At 41.0% G+C, this 22,637-nt stretch overlaps 2 protein-coding genes across 11 annotated transcripts in view; one reads left to right on the forward strand and one right to left on the reverse strand.

Annotated features, from left to right (window-relative positions):
• ATIC (5-aminoimidazole-4-carboxamide ribonucleotide formyltransferase/IMP cyclohydrolase) overlaps window positions 1-12,919 on the forward strand; it is a 28,238-nt gene extending 15,319 nt beyond the window's left edge. For all 3 annotated transcript variants that reach the window (XM_006082489.3, XM_023761019.1, XM_006082488.3), the window contains 5 exons: window positions 1,383-1,511; window positions 9,933-10,025; window positions 10,747-10,929; window positions 12,254-12,409; window positions 12,696-12,919. In XM_006082489.3, the coding sequence (XP_006082551.1) occupies window positions 1,383-1,511; window positions 9,933-10,025; window positions 10,747-10,929; window positions 12,254-12,409; window positions 12,696-12,815 (681 nt within the window). In that variant the 3' untranslated portion in view covers window positions 12,816-12,919. The remainder of the gene's footprint in view (window positions 1-1,382; window positions 1,512-9,932; window positions 10,026-10,746; window positions 10,930-12,253; window positions 12,410-12,695) is intronic.
• Window positions 12,920-20,388: 7,469 nt separating this feature from the next.
• The window catches only part of FN1 (fibronectin 1), a 64,839-nt gene continuing 62,590 nt past the window's right edge, over window positions 20,389-22,637 (reverse strand). For all 8 annotated transcript variants that reach the window (XM_023761032.1, XM_014462447.2, XM_014462443.2 and 5 more), the window contains 3 exons: window positions 22,389-22,495; window positions 21,724-21,834; window positions 20,389-21,164 (listed from right to left, as the gene is read on the reverse strand). In XM_023761032.1, the coding sequence (XP_023616800.1) occupies window positions 21,093-21,164; window positions 21,724-21,834; window positions 22,389-22,495 (290 nt within the window). In that variant the 3' untranslated portion in view covers window positions 20,389-21,092. The remainder of the gene's footprint in view (window positions 21,165-21,723; window positions 21,835-22,388; window positions 22,496-22,637) is intronic.

Raw genomic sequence — 22,637 nt, forward strand, 5'->3', positions numbered from 1 at the left:
GTGTCATTCACCATAGATTCCACATCAGCTTTTTAAGGAAAGATACCACTTTAAATATGCATACTTTTTTGTCCAAGCTCCTTGATAACAAATTCAACCATTCAGTTAGTTGCTATTGTGTTCTCCAATTTCTAAATCGTGTCCTGCGTTGTTAATTAAGAGTATTAAGTACACATGGCTATTAGCAGTTATGTGTAGTAACACGGAGAATGTTCTCCAAACCCTGAGCTCGTCCGCATGACCTCTACAGCACCTGATAGTTTCATATTCAGAGGTGTGAAAAGGCTTCTGGAGCTTCCACAGTATTTGAGAATTTGCCTGTTTGCATATGGACACATAATGACAGCCCTGGAACAATGTAATTCCTCTACCTGACTAATGACAGGTTTCTTTTGACATCCGCTAATAAGAGGGCACAGCCCAATATTAGAAAGAAAAAAGGATCATTTTAGAATCCAGGAAAATGCAAATTAAGCATAATTAACAAGAGGATTTGCTAGTGCTTTTTTTTTATATATCCTCACCCGAGGATATTCTCTCATTGATTTTTAGAGAGAGGGAAAGACAGAGAGACATATCAATGTGAGATAAGCACATGGATTGGCTGCCTCCTACAGGCACCCCAACCAGGGCCGGGGCTAGGGCGGAGCCTGCAACAGAGGTACCTGCCCTTAACTGGAATCAAACCTGCGACTCTTCGGTCCCCAGGCCAATGCTCTATCCACTGAGCCAAACCTACTAGAGCTACATATTAGTGTTTTTTAAGTAAAAGATCATCCAAAGGATAAGTGAAGAAATAATGTCAAGTTTAGAAAAATATCTATGGACAGACTGGTCTTACACAGATTATTCCCACATTTTATTATCTTTTGCTCAAGATTTAGGAAAGAGCAATAAATGACATAGCCCCTTTCAATTAGCAAAGACAGCCGACTATCAGTCCTGTTTTTCCCCTTTTAACTTCTTTTTAACTTACAATTCAAGTGTTGGGTATTTTATAATAGATTTTCAGAAAATTAGAATTTTTTGTGCCACTGCCTGTTTGTTAGCAAATTTTGTTTTATCTGCTAATCTTTCCAAAGTGTTGTATAAATAGTGCTTTTAGTTAATGCAATCAAAAATGCACTCACTGGAATTATTGGTTCTGTTATATAAAAATGCAAACCCCCAATACCCTACAGAGTTGTAAAACCTATAAAATTTTTGGCACAAATCATTAGTGCCTGGCCTTTCATACCTATACTGAAATGATGCTATGTATGCTAAAATAGGAAAAAAACACACATAACCTTGCTTACAAAGAAATCCTTTGGATATAAATGAAATGAAGATTTTTGAGGGATGTAGGTATATTACTTTTAACTCTTCATATTTGTATTCAGATGGACCAATCTTACAATCCAGATGAAAATGAAGTTCGGACTCTCTTTGGTCTTTGTTTAAGCCAGAAGAGAAATAATGGAGTCATCGACAGGTCATTATTTAGCAATGTTGTTACCAAGAATAAAGATGTAAGTATGAAAATATCTGAACTGAATGTTAGTAATTCTGTAGGTCGTGTTTTAATATTTATAAGCTTATGCATTTATTAAGGCCCATATTTAAAATTGATTGATATGCAAATGCTAGTGTATCTTTGAGTCATCAGGTAATCTTGAGAGCTTAAAAAATGAATAAAAGACCATATTAGAAGCTTCCATGAATATGTACATAGAGATTTGACTTCATTTATACATAAATGGAGTCATGTCTTCTATAATTCTGTTCTGTAACTTGCCTTTTTAAATGCACTAAGCTACAAATGTGTTTCTGTGTCAGTAAACATATCCACATCTCCATCTGAAAGGCCACAGAGCAATTCATTTATAGACATACTATGTGGATATTTAGGTGGTTTTCATTTTTAGTGCTGTGATCAGTGTTTTTGTGTAGACAAGTTTTTGTTCTTACGCTCTTAGTCATCTTTTAGGAGGACATATTCCTGGGATGATAATGGTGTGTTTTGTTTTGTTTTGTAACTATGTATTATATCATTGAGTACAAGAGCACTCCATGGAGGTGGGGAGGGAGCTACTATCATCTCTATTATAAAGGTCAAAAACTGTGACATAGAAGACTGTTAAGAAGTTTGCCCGAGGTTACACAATAAGTGAATAGATGAGCTTTAAATCTCTTAATTGGGCCTCCAGTTTTGAAGGATTTTTTTTGCTGGGTCTGATGTTGGCTGTACTTTTTTTTCAGTACTTCAGATGTGTCACTCTTATTTTCTGGTCTTGTCTGCCCCTGTGCCTGGCATTTTTGAATGACTGCTGGTTATTGCTTATAATCAGACTATAGAGATATTTTGAGGTTTTAGATGGCATTATTTTTTCTTCAGAGGGTAGACTTATGCTTCTGGAAGGCAGATCAAATGGAAGTGGATCATCTTTATTCTGGTAGGAATGGAGCTAATTTGAATTTGGGCTTTAGTTTTTGTAAGGACTGGTCTGTTGATGATTCACCCCTGTTCTGTGTCTACTAGTACCACTCTTCTCTGATATACACTGAACTCCATTTTTGCCTTTTAGTCCTGTAAGACTCCAAAGCTTGCTCGGCTTATTCACCTCTGAGTTTGTTGCCTGCATCTTGGAAAGTGCCTTGAGGGAAATAGCATAGATGGTCACACTCCTTTCTCCCTCTGTCTCTGAGATTTTGCCTGTCTTTGCTTGCTATTTTACTAGCTCTGTGTTTAGCTTTTCTGTTTGTTTTTAGAAGAGGATTAGTCTCCCACTCACTGTAATAGAAATGTGGCGCTATAATCTATTCCCAGGTCTGATTCTTGAGACTAAAGAGAATTGCTGAAAATTAGCTTTAAACTCTATTGGGGAAGTTCTGTGAGTAACTATATGGTGATTAAGACATGATCTTTGTTGATTTATTGGGTATTCTTTTTTTAATATATATTTATTGATTTCAGAGAGGAATGGAGAGGGGGGGAAATAGAAACATAAAGGATGATAGAGAATCATCCATCAGCTGCCTCATGCTCGCTTCCTACAGGGAATCGAGCCTGGAACCCAGGCATGTGCCCTTGACCAGAATCTAACCCTAGACCCTTCAGTCCGCAAGCCAACGCTCTATCCACTATACCAAACCAGCTAGTGCTATTCTTTCATTTTTAACTTTGAAAATTAATGGTGCTTTGAAGTAAAGTAACTTGTAGGCATTTTGCATACAAATATCTTTCAGCCCTTCCAATTTTTTTCTTGGCCAAGGCTGTGAGGAATTGCAATTTCACATGGAAACAGTATTTTGCAGCAGTGTAACTTTAAGCAGCTTACAATAAAGTGGGACCCTTTTATTACTTTATTAACCTATTTGGCTAATATATCTTTAGAAATACAGAAAGGGTATTGACCTAGATTCCATGGTACCCATGTTGACATTTGTGCCAAACTACTAAAACTGTGACTTTGTAAAGTTTTTCTTGTAGTTTTATTGGTCTAATTAATTTAGCAGTACTTGATAGGTTGTGTGCCTCTGGTTGTGCTAGCTTGGATGTGTGTGTGTTTTTATTTACAAAGATGGAGGGTATGATTTTAATTACTCATTTATCTAAATTCTTCTCTACTTATTTCATCTCCATTTTTAATAGAAATTTGGGAACTTAAGGATGAGAATGGTGGTTTTATCCTCCTTTATGTTTCCCTCCCTTCTCTTAAAGCAGGTTTTTGTAAATGAAATGGAGGCAAGCAATATGACAGAAAAAGAATTCAGAGTAATGTTTTTAAAGATGCTCAACCATCTAGATGAGAAACTCACCGTCCTATGTAAGAATGAAGAGGAAATAAAGAATGATATCATTGCAATAAAGAACACATTAAAAGGTTCCAACAGTAGACCAGTAAAAGCAAAGGACCGAATCAGCAAGTTAGAAGACAGGGTAGAAAAAAACACCCAAGCTGAACAGCAATTGGAAAAAAACATTAAAAAGCAGGAGGAGAGTATAAGGGAGCTTTGGGACAACATGAAACGAAACAACATACGCATAATCGGGGTGCCAGAAGCACAAGAAGAAGAGCAAGGGATAGAAAACCTATTTGAAGAAATAATGACAGAAAACTTCCCTCACTTGGGGAAGAAAAAAGTCACACAAGCACAGAGAGTTCCAAACAACATGAAACCAAAAAGACCCACACCAAGACATATCATAATCACAATGGCAAACATTAACGACAAAGAAAGAATCTTAAGAGCTGCAAGAGAGAGTCAGAAAGTTACCTACAAGGGATCTCCCATTAGACTATCAAATGATTTCTCAACAGAAACATATCTGGCCAGAAGGGAATGGAAAGAAGTATACAAAGTGATGCAAAGCAATGGACTGAATCCAAGAATACTCTATCCAGCAAGGCTATCATTCATAATTGAAGGTGAAATCAGGAGCTTCGCAGACAAAAATAGGCTCAGGGAGTTTATTGCCACCAAGCCAGCAATGCAAGAAATGCTAAAGGGACTGTTGTAAGAAGGAAAAATAGAAAGGGAAGAAGGGACACAGGCAGAAAGAATAAAAATGGCAACAAAACTAGTACCTATCAATAATAACCTAAAACGTAAATGGATTAAATGCTCCAATCAAAAGACAGGGTGGCTGAATGGATATGAAAACATGATCCATATGTATGCTGTCTATAAGAGACCCACCTCACAACAAAGGATTCACACAGACTGAAAGTTGAACAATGGGAAAAAATTTTTTCAGGCAAATGGAAATGAAAAAAAAAAGCTGGTATAGCAATACTTATAACTGACAAAATAGACCTCAAAGTGAAGTCTCTAACAAGAGATAAGGAAGGCCACTTCATAATACTAAAGGGATTGATACAAGAGGATATAACTCTGGTAAACATATATGTACCCAATACATATATGTACCAGAATACATAAAAAACTCCTGGAAGATATCAAGGGGGAGATTGACAACAATATAATCATAGTAGGGTACTTTAATCGTTGACATCACTGGATAAATCTTGAAGAAAAAAAAATCAAACAGCAATCCTAAATGACTCACTAAATCAGATGGAATTGACATATTCAGAACATTTCACTACAAAGCATTGGAATATACATTCTTCTTAAGTGCACACGGGACATTTTCAAGGAGGTAGAAGACCTATATTTGGAAAATACAGGACATTGATAAAAGGGATAGAGGAAGATATAAACAAATGGAAGGATATACCGTGTTCATGGATTTGTAGAATCAACATCATTAAAATGTCCACACTACACAAAGCAATCTATAGATTCATCACAATCCCCATTAAAATACCAACAGCATATTTCACAGACCTAGAACAAACTCCAAAAATTCATCGGGAATAAAAAAAGACCCCCAGATAGCCACAGCAATCCTGAGAAAGAAGAACAAAGTTGGAGGGATCACAATACCAGATATCAAGTTACATTACAAAGCCCATGTTCTCAAAACTGCCTGGTACTGGCACAAGAACAGACAGACCAATGGAACAAAACAGAGAACCCAGAAATCAACCCAAACCATTATGCTCAATATTTGAGAAAGGATGTGAGCACATACAATGGAGTCAACTCAGTCTCTTCAATAAATGGTGTTGGGAAAATTGGACAGATACATGCAAATAACTGAAAATAAACCATCAACTTACACCATAAACAAAAATAAACTCAAAATGGATAAAGGACTTTAACGTAAGACAGGAAACCATAAAAATCTTAGAAGAATGCATAGGCAGCAAAATATCAGATACAGCTCCTAACAATATGTTCACCGACACATCTAGGGCAATGGAAACTAAAGAGAAAATAAACAAAAGGGAATACATCAAAATAAACTTCAGCACAGCAAAAAAAACCCATCAACTAAAGAGGCAGTACATGGGAGAACATGTTTGCCAATGTGATGTCTGAGAAGGGTTGAATCTCCAAAATTTATAGGGAACTCATACAATTTAACTAAAGGAAGATAATCTAATCAAAAAATGAGCCAAGTGCCTAAAATAGACACCTCTCTAATGTGGACATACAGTAGGCCAAGAGGTATATGAAAAAATGCTCAAAGGCACTAATTATCCGAGAAATGCAAATAAAAACGACAATGAGGTACCACCTCACATGAGTCAGAATGGCGACCATCAACAAATCAACTAAGGACAAGTGCTGGCAAGGATGCCTTGTACACACCTGGTGGGAATCCAGACTGGTGCAATCACTGTGTAAAACAGTATGGAGTTTCCTCAGAAAATTAAAAATGGAACTCCCATTTAACCTAGTAATCCCACTTCTAGGAATATATCCCAAGATTTCAGAAACACCAATCAGAAAGAACATATGCACTCCTATGTTCATAGCACAATTCACCATAGCTAAGATTTGGAAACAACGTAAGTGCCCATCAGCAGATGAGTGTATTAAAAACTGGTACATCTACATAATGGAATACTATGCTGTTGTAAAAAAGAAAGAACTTACCATTTACAACATCATGGATGGACCTCAAGAGCATTATGCTAAGCAAAATAACCCAGTCAGAGAATTAATGAGCAACATAAACTGATCTAGAGACAATCTAACAGACCATCAAATCTCACAGGGGAGGCCTGCGGGTGGGAGGGGAGTTGTGGGTAAGAGATCAATGAAAGAACTTGTATGCATATAAACATAACCAATGGACACAGGGAGGCGGGCAATGAAGGCTGGGCCTGCGGGGCAGGGGTAGGCTGGGAGAGGACAATGGTGGGAAAAGGGGACATATGTAATACTTTCAACAATAAAGAATTAAAAAAAAAACACCTTTAACCAATTAAAAAAACAGGTTTTTGTTAACATTCCAGCCTTTAAATCATCAGATTGCACGATTAGGTCTAGAGTGGTTTCAGTCCTGAGAGAGCCACAGAAGTAAAAGAAGTGGGAGATTATTATATACTAGAGGCCTGGTGCACTCAGCGGGGGGGGAGGGGGGGCACAAAAATTCGTGCACTCGGGGCAGGGGCGGGGGGTACCTCAGCCCGGCCTGCGCCCATTTGCAGTCCAGGCCCACTCGCCAGGGGATCAGGCCTAAGCTTGCAGTCAGACAGACATCCTGGCTGCCAGGGAGCCCGATAGACATCCTGGCAGCCAGGGAGCCCTCAGGGGATGTCCGACTAAAGGCTTAGGCCCCCAAGGGATCAGGCCTAAACTGTTAGTTGGACATTCTTAGTGCTACCACAGAGGTGGGAGAGGCTCCTGCCACCACCTCTGTGCTGGCCAGCCATGAGCCAGCTTCTGGCTGAGTGGCATTCCCCTGGATGGTGGCTTGCATTGTCCCACCATGCCTGCAATATGCAAATTAGCCACCATCTTTGTTGGCGGTTAACTTGCATATCTCGCTGATTAGCCAATGGGAGGTGTAGCGAAGGTACGGTCAATTACCATGTTTGTCTTATTAGATAGGATTCTAAAGGCATGGTGCATGGATTTGTGCACATTGAAAGTAAACTAATTAGAAGGTGGCTAGTGGGGCAGGACTGGGCAAGGCAGGCCAGACACACCCTGGAGCCAACCTCCCACGGTCTGTCCTCTGCCAGCTGCATCTGGGGCAGTGCCAGGGCTCGAAGGGTGTCGACAGAATGAGCAGGGTCCCTCTGGCAGTTGGGGTCCCTTGGCCTGGCCTGCGGGGATCGGGCCGAAACCAGCAGTCCAACATCCCCCGAGGGATCCCAGAGTATGAGAGGGCACTCTGCAAAGCTGCTGTTGCTCGGCAGCTCCTGTGTGAGTGTCTGCCCCCAGGTGGTCATTGCACATCATAGCTACCAACTTAGGCTTTTAGGTTGATGGATGGGAGAGGAAAATAGAAACATCGATGAGAAAATCATTGATTGGCTGCCTCCTGCACACCCCGTACTTGGGATTGAGCCTGCAACCCAGGCATATTCCCTTGACCAGAATCAAACCTGGGACCCTTCAGTCCACAAGGCAATGCTCTATCCACTGCCAAACTAGCTAGCACAGGTGTTAAATATTAATGAACATCCCTGAATTACTTCCTCTTCCATGTTTTAAAATACTTCTTTAACTTTTTTGACATCTTTGGGGCCCCTCACCTGCACCCCTTCCTTGACGTTTCCTATTCCTTCATCCTAACCCAGAACACCAGGTTATACTTGAAGGTGGACATCTAGGAGGCCGGCACTGACTATTTCTTAGAAACAGGAATGGAAGTACAGCCAGTGACTCAGACAGCAGGCACAGATAGGAGAGGATATATTACATTATTAGCACCATAGAATTACACATTCTTAAAAAATGCTAAAAATGATTTTTAATTAAGTTTTTAATTTTGAGAGTAAAAAATTATAGATTCTCATTCAGTTTTACAGGTTCCCAAGTACCTTGTACCCCATTTCCCTAATGATAGAGTCTTGCAAAACTATAGGACAGTGTCACAGCTGTGGTATTGACTTCGATGCAGTCAAGACCGTGCATTTCCATCTCCAAGGATCCCTCTTGTTGCTCTATGGAGCCACACTCCTCACTCCACCCCTTCTGAACCGTGGGCAACGACTCATCTGTTCTCCCTTTTCTGTCACTTTTGTTCATTGTACATTCATGAACAGGTTTTTGTGTTAACATGTTTTTATTTCTGTTGTAATTTCTGGGTGCTGGATAGTATCGTAGCTGCATGTTTAGTTTTTTTAATGTGTTTTTTATTGATTTTTAGAGAGAGGAAGGAAGAGGGAGACAGAAGCAAGAAACACTATTGATTGGCTGCCTCCTGCACGCCTCCTCCTAGAGATTGACCCCAGGTTTCTGGGTTGGCATTCGACCACTGAACCACACCAGCCGGGCTGCATGTTTAGTTTTTTAAGAAACTGCCAAACTTTTCCTGGGAGTTCTGGGAGTTTTACATTTTACACCTGCAGTGTATGAGTGGTCCCATTTCTCTGCATTGTTACCAGCTTTTTTTTTAGATAGGTGTGTGGCATTGTCTCATTTTAATTAGCATTTCCTAATAACGAATGTTGGATTTTTTTTTCATGGGTTTATTTGCCATCTATATATCCTTTGTGCTGAAATGTCTCTGTGTCTTTTGTCAACATTTTCTAATTAGATTCTTATTGTGGGTGAGTTTTGACAGGTGTTTATATATTTAGACACTAGTTCTTTGTTGGTGTGTGGTTTGCAATTATTTCCTAGTCTGTAGCTTGTCTTTTTATCCTCTCCAGGCTGCATCTTTTGCAGAGCAGAAGTTCTGAATTTTGATGAAGTCTGATTCTTCAGTTTTTCAGTTAGCTAATTTATCAGTTAGCTGCTGCTTAGGTCCTTTACCCACTTAGCATACCAACATAGATCATCATCCTTTTCAGTTTGTATTTCCCTGCTATGTTAAAGATAGTGACTTTGAGGCTATAATATTTGTGTTATATTGGAACTGGTAGTTCACAATGCATTTTTTAATATTTCTACTGAGGCTATGCTAGATAAAGCAGAACATGATCCTAATTTGACTTTCCCCAAACAGCCTTGGCTGTGTGTGGGCATCACAGTTGTTTGTAATATCTGAAAATTATTCTGAATGTCTTTTTCTGAATATAAATGTTATCATGCCTCCAGGTATTTGCTGGTACTATGGTAGAGAAAATAGTATTTGTTAGTGTTGGAGTGGATATGGTATTTCTTAATCTTGTGTGTGACAATGTAAACAGGCTTAAGCCAAAGCTGTTGCAAAGCGGTGTCAGTTTGAATCTGTGATGCATTAGGCGTTGTGCTAAGTTCCATGACAAATATGTTCAATATTGATCTTTTCATGCTAGTGCTTAGCCTGAATAGTTTAACCACATTGTAAATCTATCACAATAAGTGCCAAATAAGATGCTTAAAGTTAAATGAAGTTTACGAAGCCTGGTGCCACTTACCATCCTGTGTCTGTTCAGTTGCCGGAATCTGCGCTCCGAGACCTCATCGTGGCCACCGTTGCTGTGAAGTACACTCAGTCCAACTCCGTGTGCTACGCCAAGAACGGGCAGGTAACAGAGCCGTGACACTCACCCGAGGGGCTGTGGTTTTACAAAATGATACTCAAAAGTCCGCCTGCCTGTGGTGCTAGACCAACTTGAAGGGGAATATTTGCCAAATTTTTCTCTCCTGGGTTTGTCAGAATTTCTTGAGTAAGTTGGTGGACGGTTCAAGCCTAGAATGGGTTGGCACATTTCGGATTAGTGGGACTAGAACAGCTGCTACAAAACTGGCTTATTCACCCTCCCCACCATTAGTAGAAGAGGAGTAAAAAATGGTGATGCTACCCACCAGCCCTTATTTTTTCTTCTCACTGTCTTCACCTCTTCTCTTGGCATTCGTTTGGCCCATAAGGGGAGGGGGAGGGTGGATATTCATTAGTGTGTGCCCAGGAAGACCCTCTCAAAGTCAGACTTTTAAAAGATTGCTAGTCTCCAATGACAGAAACCTGGGAGTTGTGGCTACTGTCTCCTCAGGTTCTAATAAGTTCCAGTAAGATCATGCTTCACTACATATGTCCAGGAGTTGTAGAAACTTACAGAATATGAAGAGGTAAACTGTATAAATAGTAGTCATAAACCTCTTACCCTCACGTATTTGCATGTCTCTTATTTTGGCCTGCTTTTTTCTTCACGAAATTAATAGCTGGGTTTGGGGGAATCTGCACAAAAGATGCTTTGAGACAGATGTGTGGTTGGAAGAGGCATTCATGGCGATGTCCATGTACTACAGGTGATTGGCATTGGAGCAGGACAGCAGTCTCGGATCCACTGCACACGCCTGGCAGGAGATAAGGCGAACTTCTGGTGGCTCCGGCATCACCCACGAGTGCTCTCGATGAAGTTCAAAACCGGAGTGAAGAGAGCAGAAATCTCCAACGCCATCGATCAGTATGTTACTGGGACCATCGGCGAGGTACATACAAGGCTTCTCGTTGGGCTATGAGTGGGGTGTGTTAGTATGTTCACTCTTTTCTGTGTGACTTTTATCTTCATCCCTACAAAGAGAAAATGCTATTATTTTGAAATTCTGTATTACTTAAAATTGTTACTCTAAACTGGTTACCAATTCCTCATTGTCCTCTTTCTCATTTAACTTTCTTCATCCCTTTTTGACACCACAAATATTCTCTGTCTTTTCAAATTATAACCATTGGTTTAGTTTTGTGTGTTTGTATTTCCCCTGTTGATGGTAAGTTTTTGACAGGATGGACTGATTTTCATGCATCTTAAGGTGTCAGTCACAGTGCCACGCATGACACTACATGTTAGGTGTATGTTCAACATTACATACAAATTGCCTGATAGCAGATAACCAGCATGTCTCTCCTGCACCCATATTTCCTCCAAGCACCATTAACAACTCATGCTTTTGTTATATTTCATGCTCTTTAATATTTTTTGTTCTGAAGAAGGTGTATGGGAACATTAAAAATTGCAAGAATCAGGTAGCCTGCCAAAAGAATAGGAGTTAGTCCAGTTTCTGGATATTAGCAAGTGCTTAAGACATATTGGATGGAAGACAAGAGAAAGGTCCTGTAATCAAAATCTCAGTGGTTTTCTGAAGGGTGAGTACTACACAGAGGTGTTCATTCAGGGTCAGGAATCCGGCATAGTGAGTGTCATTGAAGAGCGAGGCTGCTGAGTGTGCCTTGTGACTGAAGTACTTGAAACAACTTTCCCTTTTTATTTTAATTGTGTGCTTTTCTGTTTGATATTACCAAGCAAAACCCTTCTAATTTTCCTAGAAAGGTCTTTATATGTGAACAGGAATAAAAGTATGTGCTTTAAGCCGCCCCTCCCCCCCAAAAAAAAACCACCCAAATTGGAAGCACCTTCTTAAAATATGAATATTATGAATTGTGTTTTGATTTGTCAAGAAGACTATATACTGAGGCTAATTGTGTAAATGTATTGTTAGTCTTGCTTTGATACAGGAATATAAATTGGTAGATTTAACTTGAGCAGAGATTAAAGAACAAAATATATTTGGAATAAACTGATGTAGAATGTAAATGGGATGGTCTTTATTTGCTACACTTAGAATCAGTTTTCTTCCTTAATGAAATGTTAAAGCATTAAAAAAAAATAGAGATTCTAGAAATATGAGCCTGAATGTAAATGCCACTATTTATAATGAAGTCCTGGGAGAAATGCCCAAGGGCTCTCCAGCATCGTGGCGTCAGATAGCCCTAAAGAGGATGTCAGAACTTCCCTCTCTCTCTTCCCCCCACACACAGGATGAAGATCTGGTAAAGTGGAAGGCTCTGTTTGAGGAAGTCCCTGAATTGCTGACCGAGGCCGAGAAGAAGGAATGGGTGGACAAGCTTAGTGAAGTGTCCGTCAGCTCGGATGCCTTCTTTCCTTTCAGGGACAATGTGGACAGAGCTAAAAGGGTAAGTGTGGCGTGCGTGTGTGGTGCAGAGAATTGATCACTATGTAGAAAGTTGCAGAAACTCTGCTTCTGATTGTAAGTTCTGTGAGTTATGTATTCTATGTGCTATGTCAGGATAGAGAACTGTTTGACTTCTCCATGTGATGAATGACTAACTGGTCCTGTTATTTCTGTCTTTTGTCTGAGTGAATCAGTCTGCAGTGTGAGTCATTCTTAGCTTATGCTTTGGTAATTCGAATTTTCATTTTTGTGCGTTTTAACATAAAATTGTGCCTCTCCCACCCCAGAGTGGCGTGGTGTATATTGCTGCTCCGTCCGGTTCTGCTGCTGACAAGGTTGTGATTGAGGCCTGCGATGAACTGGGAATAGTCCTCGCTCACACGAGTCTTCGGCTCTTTCACCACTAATTTCATCACACGCGCTTTAAGTTTGTTTATGTGGGTGAAAAATCGTGGGCAATTTTGAAAATACTTTGGAAAAAATAAGAATAAATCTGAATAATAACCTTGGATTCATGGTGTCCAGTAGTTGTATGTAATTTTTCCTAAAGATATAGGTTCTTGCCCTGACCAGTTTGGCTCAGTGGATAGAGCGTCGGCCTGCGGACTGAAGGGTCCCGGGTTTGATTCCAGTCAAGGGCATGTACCTTGGTTGCAGGCACATCCCTAGTAGGGAGTGTTAGGGAGGCAGCTGATCGATGTTTCTCTCATCGATGTTTCTAACTCTCTATCCCTCTCCCTTCTCTGTAAAAAATCAATAAAGTATATTTTAAAAAATAAAGATATAGGTTCTTGAGGCGTGCTCTCCCTCTCAGGGACACAGCTGTGCCTTTCCCGTCTCCCTCCTCCTCCCCCAGGTGTGTTACCTTTGTCTTTCTCCTAAGCTCCAAGGGCCCTTCTTCTGCCTCTGTAACTAGTTTTCTGAGCCTACGCAGCCCAGCTGGCTCGCTTCTATTACCTCTAAACAAACTTTCTCTGATAATTCGGGGGAGGAAAATGATCTAGGCTCTTGCGCATGATAAACATTACACACAAACATTTGTGTGTAAGAAATATGGGAATATCCCAACCTCCTGGAGCTCAGCACATCCCAAAACATTATTTGTGAGAAACTTCTAAGAACCATCACATGAGCCAGAGAAACCGAGCAGCACTGACTAGATGCCACAATCCTACTCAGTTTCTGTTCATCACAGTTATAAAAGGCGTGGGTTTCTGCCTTCTAAGCACAGCAGATTGTCCCTGGGGACCAAAACCTAGGAAGAGAATTGTCTTCTGTTGACCCCATATAGTATATACGGACGGATAATGCTGGTACTTACTTTTCCCTCCGTGAGAAGTGAAATGTTTCCCGTCACTTCAGCAATGTCCCCTCTGCAGCTGCATAAAAAATATAACGACTGCTTAGCGCCCAGAAGCAGACCACCCTCCACTTCGGGATTCCCACGGAGCAGTCCAGCGCGGCGGGAGGGCAGCGCATCCCTGCGTCATGATGTAATCGTGCATTTACGTCCTGCACATGTGGTCCTGACTATAACCTGTTACACCTGAGACCAGCTAAAAGCTTTTGTCATCTTTCCCCTTAAACCAGTGGTTCTCAACCTTGGCTGCACATTAGAATCACCTGGGAATCTTTTTAAAATCCTGATTTCTGGGCCTCATCCTCTGGAAATTCTGTTTCTTAGTTACTAATGTTGTGGCCCCACCCCATAACAAAGAAACAGAATTTCCGGAGGATGAAGCCCAGAAATCAGGATTTTAAAAAGATTCCCAAGTGATTCTAATGTGCAGCCAAGGTTGAGAACCACTGCCTTAAACAGAGGAGTCCCACCTTCTGCCATGTCTTTAACCTACCTCCTCCCCAATTAAAATTTCTGCAGCTTTTTTTTTAAGGTCATTAATATATTGACTAATGTAGCCTGTGTATAGTACCCTCCCACATTGAGCCAAGGCTGGCTTGTGTGATGTGACCAATAAAATAATGTATAAGAAAGTGTGACCTCTGAGGGTAGGTCATAAAGACATTCAGTTCATTCATATTCTTGTCAGTCAATTATTGATACATTTGGATTTGAAATTTGAAATGATAGCTCATTTTTCTCCTAATAAGTTAAGAACTTGTGCCCACTTTCACAACTTTGTCCCTCCCCTCTCCTCCACCCCCCTCAAAACTCCCATAAGGAACCCTAAGCTTTCAATTCTGGGTTAGGGAGATAAATTGTTTCTTAGCTATTTTTTAAAAGATAACGTTTCTGTTCACTTACTTCACATATCTCTTGCAGTATCCCCTGAGTTTATCTCTCTTGTAGAAACTATGCAGTGTGGTCTGCTAGGCACAGTAGATTGTAATAAATCATGCCTATGGAAAGAGAATAAAACAGCTACAGTTCAAGGAATATTTTTTTAAAAAAATATGTTTTTATTGATTTTTAGAGAGAGAGGAAGGGAGAGGGCTAGAGAGAAAAAGTGATGAGGGAAACATCATTGATTGGCTGCCTCCTGCACAGCCCCTCCTGGAGATCGAGCCCGCAACCCAGGCATGTGCCCTGATCGGGAATCAAACCAGTGACTTAGTTGATGGGTTGATGCTCAACCACTGAGCGACACCGTCCAGGCAAGGAATAATTTTTAAACAAACACCTGTGTCATCAACAACCAGGTCAAGAAAAATACTTTCTCCAATAGCACCCCTCCCCCCATGCCCGTTCTAGATTGTGGCCCCATCTTATTCTCCACCAAACTGTCTCAAGCTCTTTGAGATAATCACTACCTTGTTTTGCCACTCACTGCTGGGTGAGCTTGGGTTTATGGTTAACCTCTTCAAATTTGTTTTTCATCTATAACCTGGGGGAAGATTTGTTCCTGGAAAAGAGAGTAGCTCCCTTTTCAGAATAAATGTCCTGGATATTTGTCAGGGTCAAGTCCCAGCTCTGCTACTAACCTGGCTAATTCACTCAGCCTTTCCTTCACTATTGTGGAGTAATGGTGCTGACAGTACCCACCTCTTAATGGTTGCTCTGAGGGGTAAATAGATAATAAGAGCACTTGGAACACCACCTGGAACTTAAGAAATGCTGTCTAGCCCTAGCTGGTTTGGCTCAGTGGATAGAACATCAGCCTGCAGACTGAAGGGTCTCAGGTTCCATTTCAGTCAATGGCACATGCCTGGGTTGCATGCTCAATCCCCAGAAGGGGGCGTGCAGGAAGCAGCAGATCAAAGATTCTCTCTCATCATTGATGTTTCTATCTTTCCCCTCCCTTCCTCTCTGAAATCAATAAAAAATATATTTTTTAAAAAAGGAAATGCTGTTTATAAAAGATGCTGATTATTTTCATAATGCTTTTGTGTATATGATGGCATGGAAGGTACTGGAGGATATTAATGTATGGAAATTTCCATAAAAAGTAGTAAGTGTATATTTATGGAAGAGTTTATTTCAGTTTCCGAATAGGTAGCCAAAATATTTCTGAGTTCCTACACCCTAACACCTACTCTTTTTCCCACACTCCACTTTTTACCAATAAACAAAAGGATATATTAAGACTTTTCTGGAATTAATATGGCATTTTTTTTTACTAAAATAAAATTTATGAAACATAACTTTTACCATTTTAACCATTTTACAGTGTACAAGCCAGTGATTGTAAGTATATTCACATTATCTAGTCCTGCCATCACACTATCTAGTTGCAGAACATTTTCATTATCCCACAAAGAATCTCCATCCCCAGTAGCAGTTACTCTCTATTCCTCAGCCCCTGATAACAATCTACATTCTCTTTCTATTGGTTTGCCTATTCTGGACATTTCATATAAATGGAATCATGTGATATGTGCCTGACTTCTTTCACTTAGCACAGTGTTCCTAAGGTTCGTGTTGTAGAATGTGTGAGTACTTCTCTTTTTATGATCAAATAATCCTCCAGTGAATGAATAGACCACATTCTGTTTACTCGTTCATCCATTGATGGACATTTGGGTTGGTTCCACTTTGGGGCTACAATGAATAATGGTGCTATGAACATTTTTGTACAAGTTTGTATGTGAACATGCTTCAGTTCTGGCTGTATACCTAGGGTAGCATTGCAGGGCCCTATGGAAATAGGGGTTAACTTTCTGAAGAACCACAACACTTTTTCACAGCAGCTGCAGCATTTTACATTCCCCCTCAGCAACGTATGAGGGTTCCAATTTCTCCACCAAAGTAGCACGTTTTGGAGTGAAATACCGTACAGCTTTTCTGCTCTTGGGTCAGCATCTTACAGCTGATGCTGGATTATACATATCAGCAGGTCTTATTGTGAAGTCCTGCCCAGCAGTTTCCTGGCAGAGGCAATGTTCCCTTTGGCTGGTTCCAAGGTACCCTGATGCAAAGAGAGATGGCCAAGGGGTAATCCCTTAGCCTTTGACATATTGTTTGCAAGGGGAGCCTGCTGTGGGAGGTAGCCTGGAGGAAAGGTGATGCCAGCCCTAGCAGGTGCAGGATGCTGACCACCACCCCACACTAGGCACCTTCCTCAGCCTCCAAATAATACTAATTGCAAGTCTTTGGAAGCTCCACTCAGCGCTATGTTAGAGATGAAGTTGCCTCCTGAGATTGTTAAAAAACCTGTCTCTAAACACTACATAGGAATTCAAGGAAATGTAAAACATGTTTTAATATCTTACCTGCATTCTACTGAGGATTGTTATTTAAAAAGTTTCCCATTTTGGGCTTTCAACTGAAGCATTGATTCTCTGGCACTTTTATTACTTAAAATATTCTCTTTGTAATTTATATAGATTTTTGTTTGCAATCCCAATGGGATCTTTTAACGAGGACATGGAATGGACCATGCGGCAGTGATAATAGCATGAGCACCACATATGCTCTAAAAAGAACTTTTTCAAAAAAAAAAAAGAACTTTTTCAGTCTGAAAACCCAATGGCAGTGCCAGGTTGTCTTTGTGCTGCTTCTGCTTTATTAGCCTTTATGATAATGTTTAAATGTTCCCAAACTGAGACATCCCAAGAGTGGGTGTTTTCTTTTGTTTTGTTTTTTTTTAATGGTTGGAACGTATCCCCTGAAAATGTTTTTTCAGTTGTAGCCTGCCACTTTCTCTACCACAGTAAGAGGAATTTACTGAATGGGAAGCGACTTCAGCACTTAAATGTGTGGATATGATGTTTCTTAATCACTTTAAGAGTTATGTACAACTAGAAATAGTATAGAATTTCCAATGGAAGTACACTAATAAAAAGAAACATGCAAATTAGTGTCACTCCACTACACCCACCAGCCAATCAGAGCAACTATGCAAATTAACCCAACAAAGATGGTGGTTAATTTGCATATGTAGGCGAGGAGCGAAGAGTGAAGGCTCTGGCAGGAGTGAAGACTGAAGACTGAAGACTGAAGAGGCCTGGCTTCTCTGCTGGGGCCATAGTGGAGAAGCCAAGCCTCACTGCAGCCAGAGAGGAGAAGCCTAGCCTCGAGGCTTGGCTTCTCTGCTGCAGCCGGACCAAAGGCCTGGGTACCAGGTGCCAGAGGAAAACCGGTGCCAGCAGCCAGGGGAAGGAAGGCCTATTGTGTGAATCTTTGTGCAATGGGCTTCTAGTCTATATAATAAAAGCCCAGCGACCGTTATGGTGGAACAACCAGAACTACTGGTCGCCATGATGAGCACTGACCATCAGGGGGCAGACGTTCAACACAGGAGCTTCCCCTGGTGGTCAGTGTGCTCCCACATGGGGAGTGCCATTCAGTCAGAAGCCGGACTCATGGCTGGTGAGCGCAGTGGGAGCCTCTCCCACCTCTGCAGCAGCGCTAAGCAGCAGCAAGCTGAGTGGTAAGGAGCCTGCCGCTAAGGAGCAGTTAACTGAGCGGTAAGGAGTGAGCAGGCGGGCAGTAAGGAGCAAGGGGTCCCAGACTGCAAGGACTGCAAGGAGAAAATTAATACCTGGGTGCATTAGAGGGAAACCAAAAAAACCAAAGGCAGAGAACATCTTAAAAATAGTCAGAAGAAAACCAGCAGACAGACATCCCCTTAGAGATCCCAGATGGCAAGAGTGTGCAGGCTGGGCTGAGGGACACCCCGTCCCCTCCCCCTCCCCCCGTGCACAAATTTCGTGCACCAGACCTCTAGTCTATCTATATATATAAAAGGCTAAGTGTTCATCCATCTGACCAACCAGTAGCTATGACGCACACTGACCACTATGGGGCAGACGCTCAATGCAGGAGCTACCATGATGCGCACTGGCCATTTAAAAATCAACAGCACCATGGACCTGGCGCCAACAAACCAGGCCCCACCACCACCCCAGAGTGATACCCCACCAAATCACAGCCGACGCTGCCAAGACCCCATGGCGCAAAATGCGGCCCACAGCCCAGCCCAGCCTGGAAACGGTTGACGTCACGTAGCAACACCTGGCTTCCTCTCCCTAGCGACTAGCCTCCTTAGAGTTTCTTCAGCCCAGGAACCCTACTTGCTTTATAGCCAGGTGCAGATATTTTACATTTTAACCAAATGTTTGTGAAGCGTTTTCACATGCCCCATCTCATTTGATCCTCACAGAGGTCCATCCTGGAGTAGGTAAATAGGTGACTCAGTTCAGTAGAATCCTATTTTCTTTTCATTAGCTGGAAAATGGAGATTTAGAAAGTTTAGAAACTTGACCCGACTGAAAAGAAGTAAGAAATGGTGGAACTTGAAAATGACTTCAGGTTTTCTCACTGTGCAGAATGTAGTCAAACTGCTGCAGTTAAATACTTTACCCTTTGTTCTCCCTGCGTGATCTACAATAATAATCTGCTTCGTGTTGATATTTACTGCTGTGTTGCTGACAATTACCTGAAAGAGAAGTTGGGTTGCTTCACTGGGCTGGAAAAAGTTAAATCAGAAAGCAGGTCTAATTAAGCAAGTTTATCTATATATATAAAAGGCTAAGTTGACTCAGACATGTGCGATACATATAAAGCTCTTGCTGCCACCAATCACATGTGTTTGTTTCAACCTGTCATTGTTGGTGGTGAATTTGGTTGATACTCTATTTATTATAAAGGGTGAATAGCAATATGAAAATATTTCTTCTAATTAGTTTCCTTTCAATGTCCATAAATCCGTGTACCGGGACACTAGTATTCTTTATAAAATAAGACCATAAAACCTAACCCCAATGAGATGCTAACCATCAAAGCATTTATAAACAAAATCAACTCAAATGTAAATTTGCTTTTTAAAACAAAGAAACCTGAGGAAATCTCTTTCTATAGAGTCTTAATATTCATTGCCAGATTATTCATTAAAATATTTTCCTACATTGCATAGTAGCATATAAAATGTATTTTCATGTCTTTTATGTGTTAATATTTTACTAATTAATAATCAACTATTCCCAGTGCCACTATTAGTCTGAGTGCCAGGTTTAATCTCAGAGTTTTGTTGTTTCCCCAAAGTTAAACTGAAAAGGAAATGGCTTTTGCAGACCACAACTAAGCAAACTTTGTTCAGCTGGGGGACCCTAAAACTGTGGCTGACACAAATGCAGACAAATTGGATTGAGGTAATTACACCACAGGGTTTCCCTAGGACAAAACTCCTTCATGCTGTACTATTCAAGTAGCTTCTGCATCTGTCACCTTTGCACTCCCCTTGCAGGTAATCTCTGGGGAGGGAAGAATTATAATTAGAAAAGAGCAACTAGAGGTTGTTTCGACTTTACTTCTGAAGAACTAGCTCGCAAGTTGGATGAATATTTACATCCACTTAAATGCGGTAAAGTGGAAAATACAAAAGTTTCTCCACTGCTGAGGAGATGAAATGACAAGAATGAATCTGTGCTTTTGTAGCGATTTAGAAACTCTTGCACTGAAATCACCAAGAATCAGAGAACTGAACACAAAGGTTTTTAAATGTTGCTGAACTGAAAAGAAAAAGAACATCCATAAGAATTATGTTCCCCAAAACGTCTTTCTATAAAAGAGAAGCCATGACGTTCAAGTTGTGGAATGTAAATCTTTTATTAAACTGTTGTCTTTCCACAGTAGTAAAGCTTTGGCATGTACAGTATAAAAAATAATCACCAACCATTATTAAACCAAATTCCTCTTATCAACTGCATACTAAGTGTCTTCAATGCAATTTTTTTTCCATATAAAAATACTGGGGGAAAATTGATAAATAACAGGTAAGAGAAAAATATTTCTAGGTAATTACTAGAATCATTTGGAAAAAGTGAGCACTGTGGATATTTAAAATGTCACAGTAACAGGGACATGCCGTTCCTACAATATCGCGGGCCAGACGGTTAAGTGGAAGCAGAAGTGTTTGGGTAACTTTCCCACTTAAAGTTTTGGTAATATCATTTCAGTACATTCTGCATCTGGGTTGGTGCATGCGCTTCCCTGCGGATCCCAAACCAAGTCACAAGTTAGAATCATCTCATTAAAAATACTGAGCGGTGTTGAACATTTTGGAGCAGTACAAGCAAGGAACTGCCCCCTTTTACTAGAAAAGTTTCAAAACACTCCCAGGGTGATGCTTGGAGAAGCTGTGGGCTGAGCTGAAGCTGGAGAAGTTACTCTCCAGAGCAAAGGGCTTAAGAAAGAAACAAACACTCTAGGATGGGGTCTGCTAATGTCGCTCCAGTTGGGATGGGCCGTGGCAGAGATCCACGCGTGGTTTTCTGGGCTGGAAATATTACTCCCGGGAATCTTCTCTGTCAGCCTGTACATCTAAAGGCATGAAGCACTCAATTGGGCAGTTGACATTCTGTTAAGATGGAAGACAAAGAAAAATTAGCAGCAAATACTGCAAAGTGTACAGAAAAAAGAGGGGGGCCTTCTATGGCAATTACTTCCAGATAGAATATTTCTAGCTTTAAGAACCTAGCAATAGCCTGACTGGTGTGGCTCAGTGGTTGAGTGTCAACCTATGAACCAGGAGGTCATGGTTCGATTCCCGGTCAGGGCACATGCTCGGGTTGTGATCTTGATCCCCAGTGGGGTATGTGCAGGAGGCAGCTGATCAATGATTCTCTCTCATCATTGATATTTCTATCTCTCTCTTCCTCTCTGAAATCATTAAAAATATATTTTAAAAAAAGAGAACCTAGCAACAAACTCAATAAACTGAGTAAAAGGTAATATTCAAGAGGTTATCCATTAGAACCAAAATTATGTTATAGGATACAGTACTCAAGTTATTTAAAGGTTATTTTTGTTTTGTTTTTAAAATAGGTTCATTCAAAAGAAAAGTACCCATGGAAAGAGAATCCCTACTATGTGACCGATTGCACTTAGGGGAGAAATGCTCATGCAAATGTACTCACAGTGTTTGAGTTCTGATGGTATCTCGGAGGATACTGGTTGTAGGAGTGACCAGTAGCGCCTTCGTGACCGGGTTCAGCGCCTGGTCTGCGGCAGTTGTCACAGCGCCAGCCCTGAGAGCAGAGGCGTGCGGTCAGATGGGGTTACGAGAAGAGCAGCACATCACAGGTTTAGCGCGTGGGTTATAAAAGAATGTCAGCTCTTCATTGGCAAAATATAAACAGTTTAGTCACAAAGGACACTTTGATGATGATTTCATGAATTTATAACCTTTGTAGAATATACTTAGGCTGATTACTCAAGAGAAAAGGTGAAGGAAGGGGCACTGTCTTAGATCTGGGGTGTTATTCAACATACTTAACAACAATGCCAAAGGGGCGCCTGTTCTTTAGATTGGAGCTGGAGGCCGCGTGCTACCCAACCTTAATAGGTTAGGTGCCAAAGAAGAGAGAACAGCCTGAGGATACTGGGTGTGGGAGGGGCTGAGGCTGCCACAAAAGGGGAGGACTGGAAAGGGTATCACCCAGGCAGCTATGTGCCAACAGGAAATGAGGTGCTTCAACATTTCATAGGGGGTACTGCCACACTCGTACGTACAGCATGCACACAAGAAGCTCAATCCTGAATCATCTTCTCCTGATCTTATCTAAGTTGCAGAGAGCCTTACCCGCTGGCCCCCAAAGCATGTGCAGGAGCAAATAGCACCGAGATATTCCTTCTGCCACTGTTCTCCGACGTGGTACGTCTTCCCATCATCGTAGCACGTTGTCTCATCTACATGAAGACACAAGTCAGAAGTGCGTGTAAGACTGAGAGCAGTCAGACAGACGGGACCCTGGTGTGGGGGTGGCTTCTGTTCCCACCTAAATTTGCATCATCACAACCAAAATACCACGTTTATGGGAATTATTCGTAA

This window comes from Myotis lucifugus, unplaced genomic scaffold (genome assembly GCF_000147115.1).
Source record: "Myotis lucifugus unplaced genomic scaffold, Myoluc2.0 scaffold_3, whole genome shotgun sequence".
In the NCBI taxonomy this organism is placed as follows: domain Eukaryota; kingdom Metazoa; phylum Chordata; class Mammalia; order Chiroptera; family Vespertilionidae; genus Myotis; species Myotis lucifugus.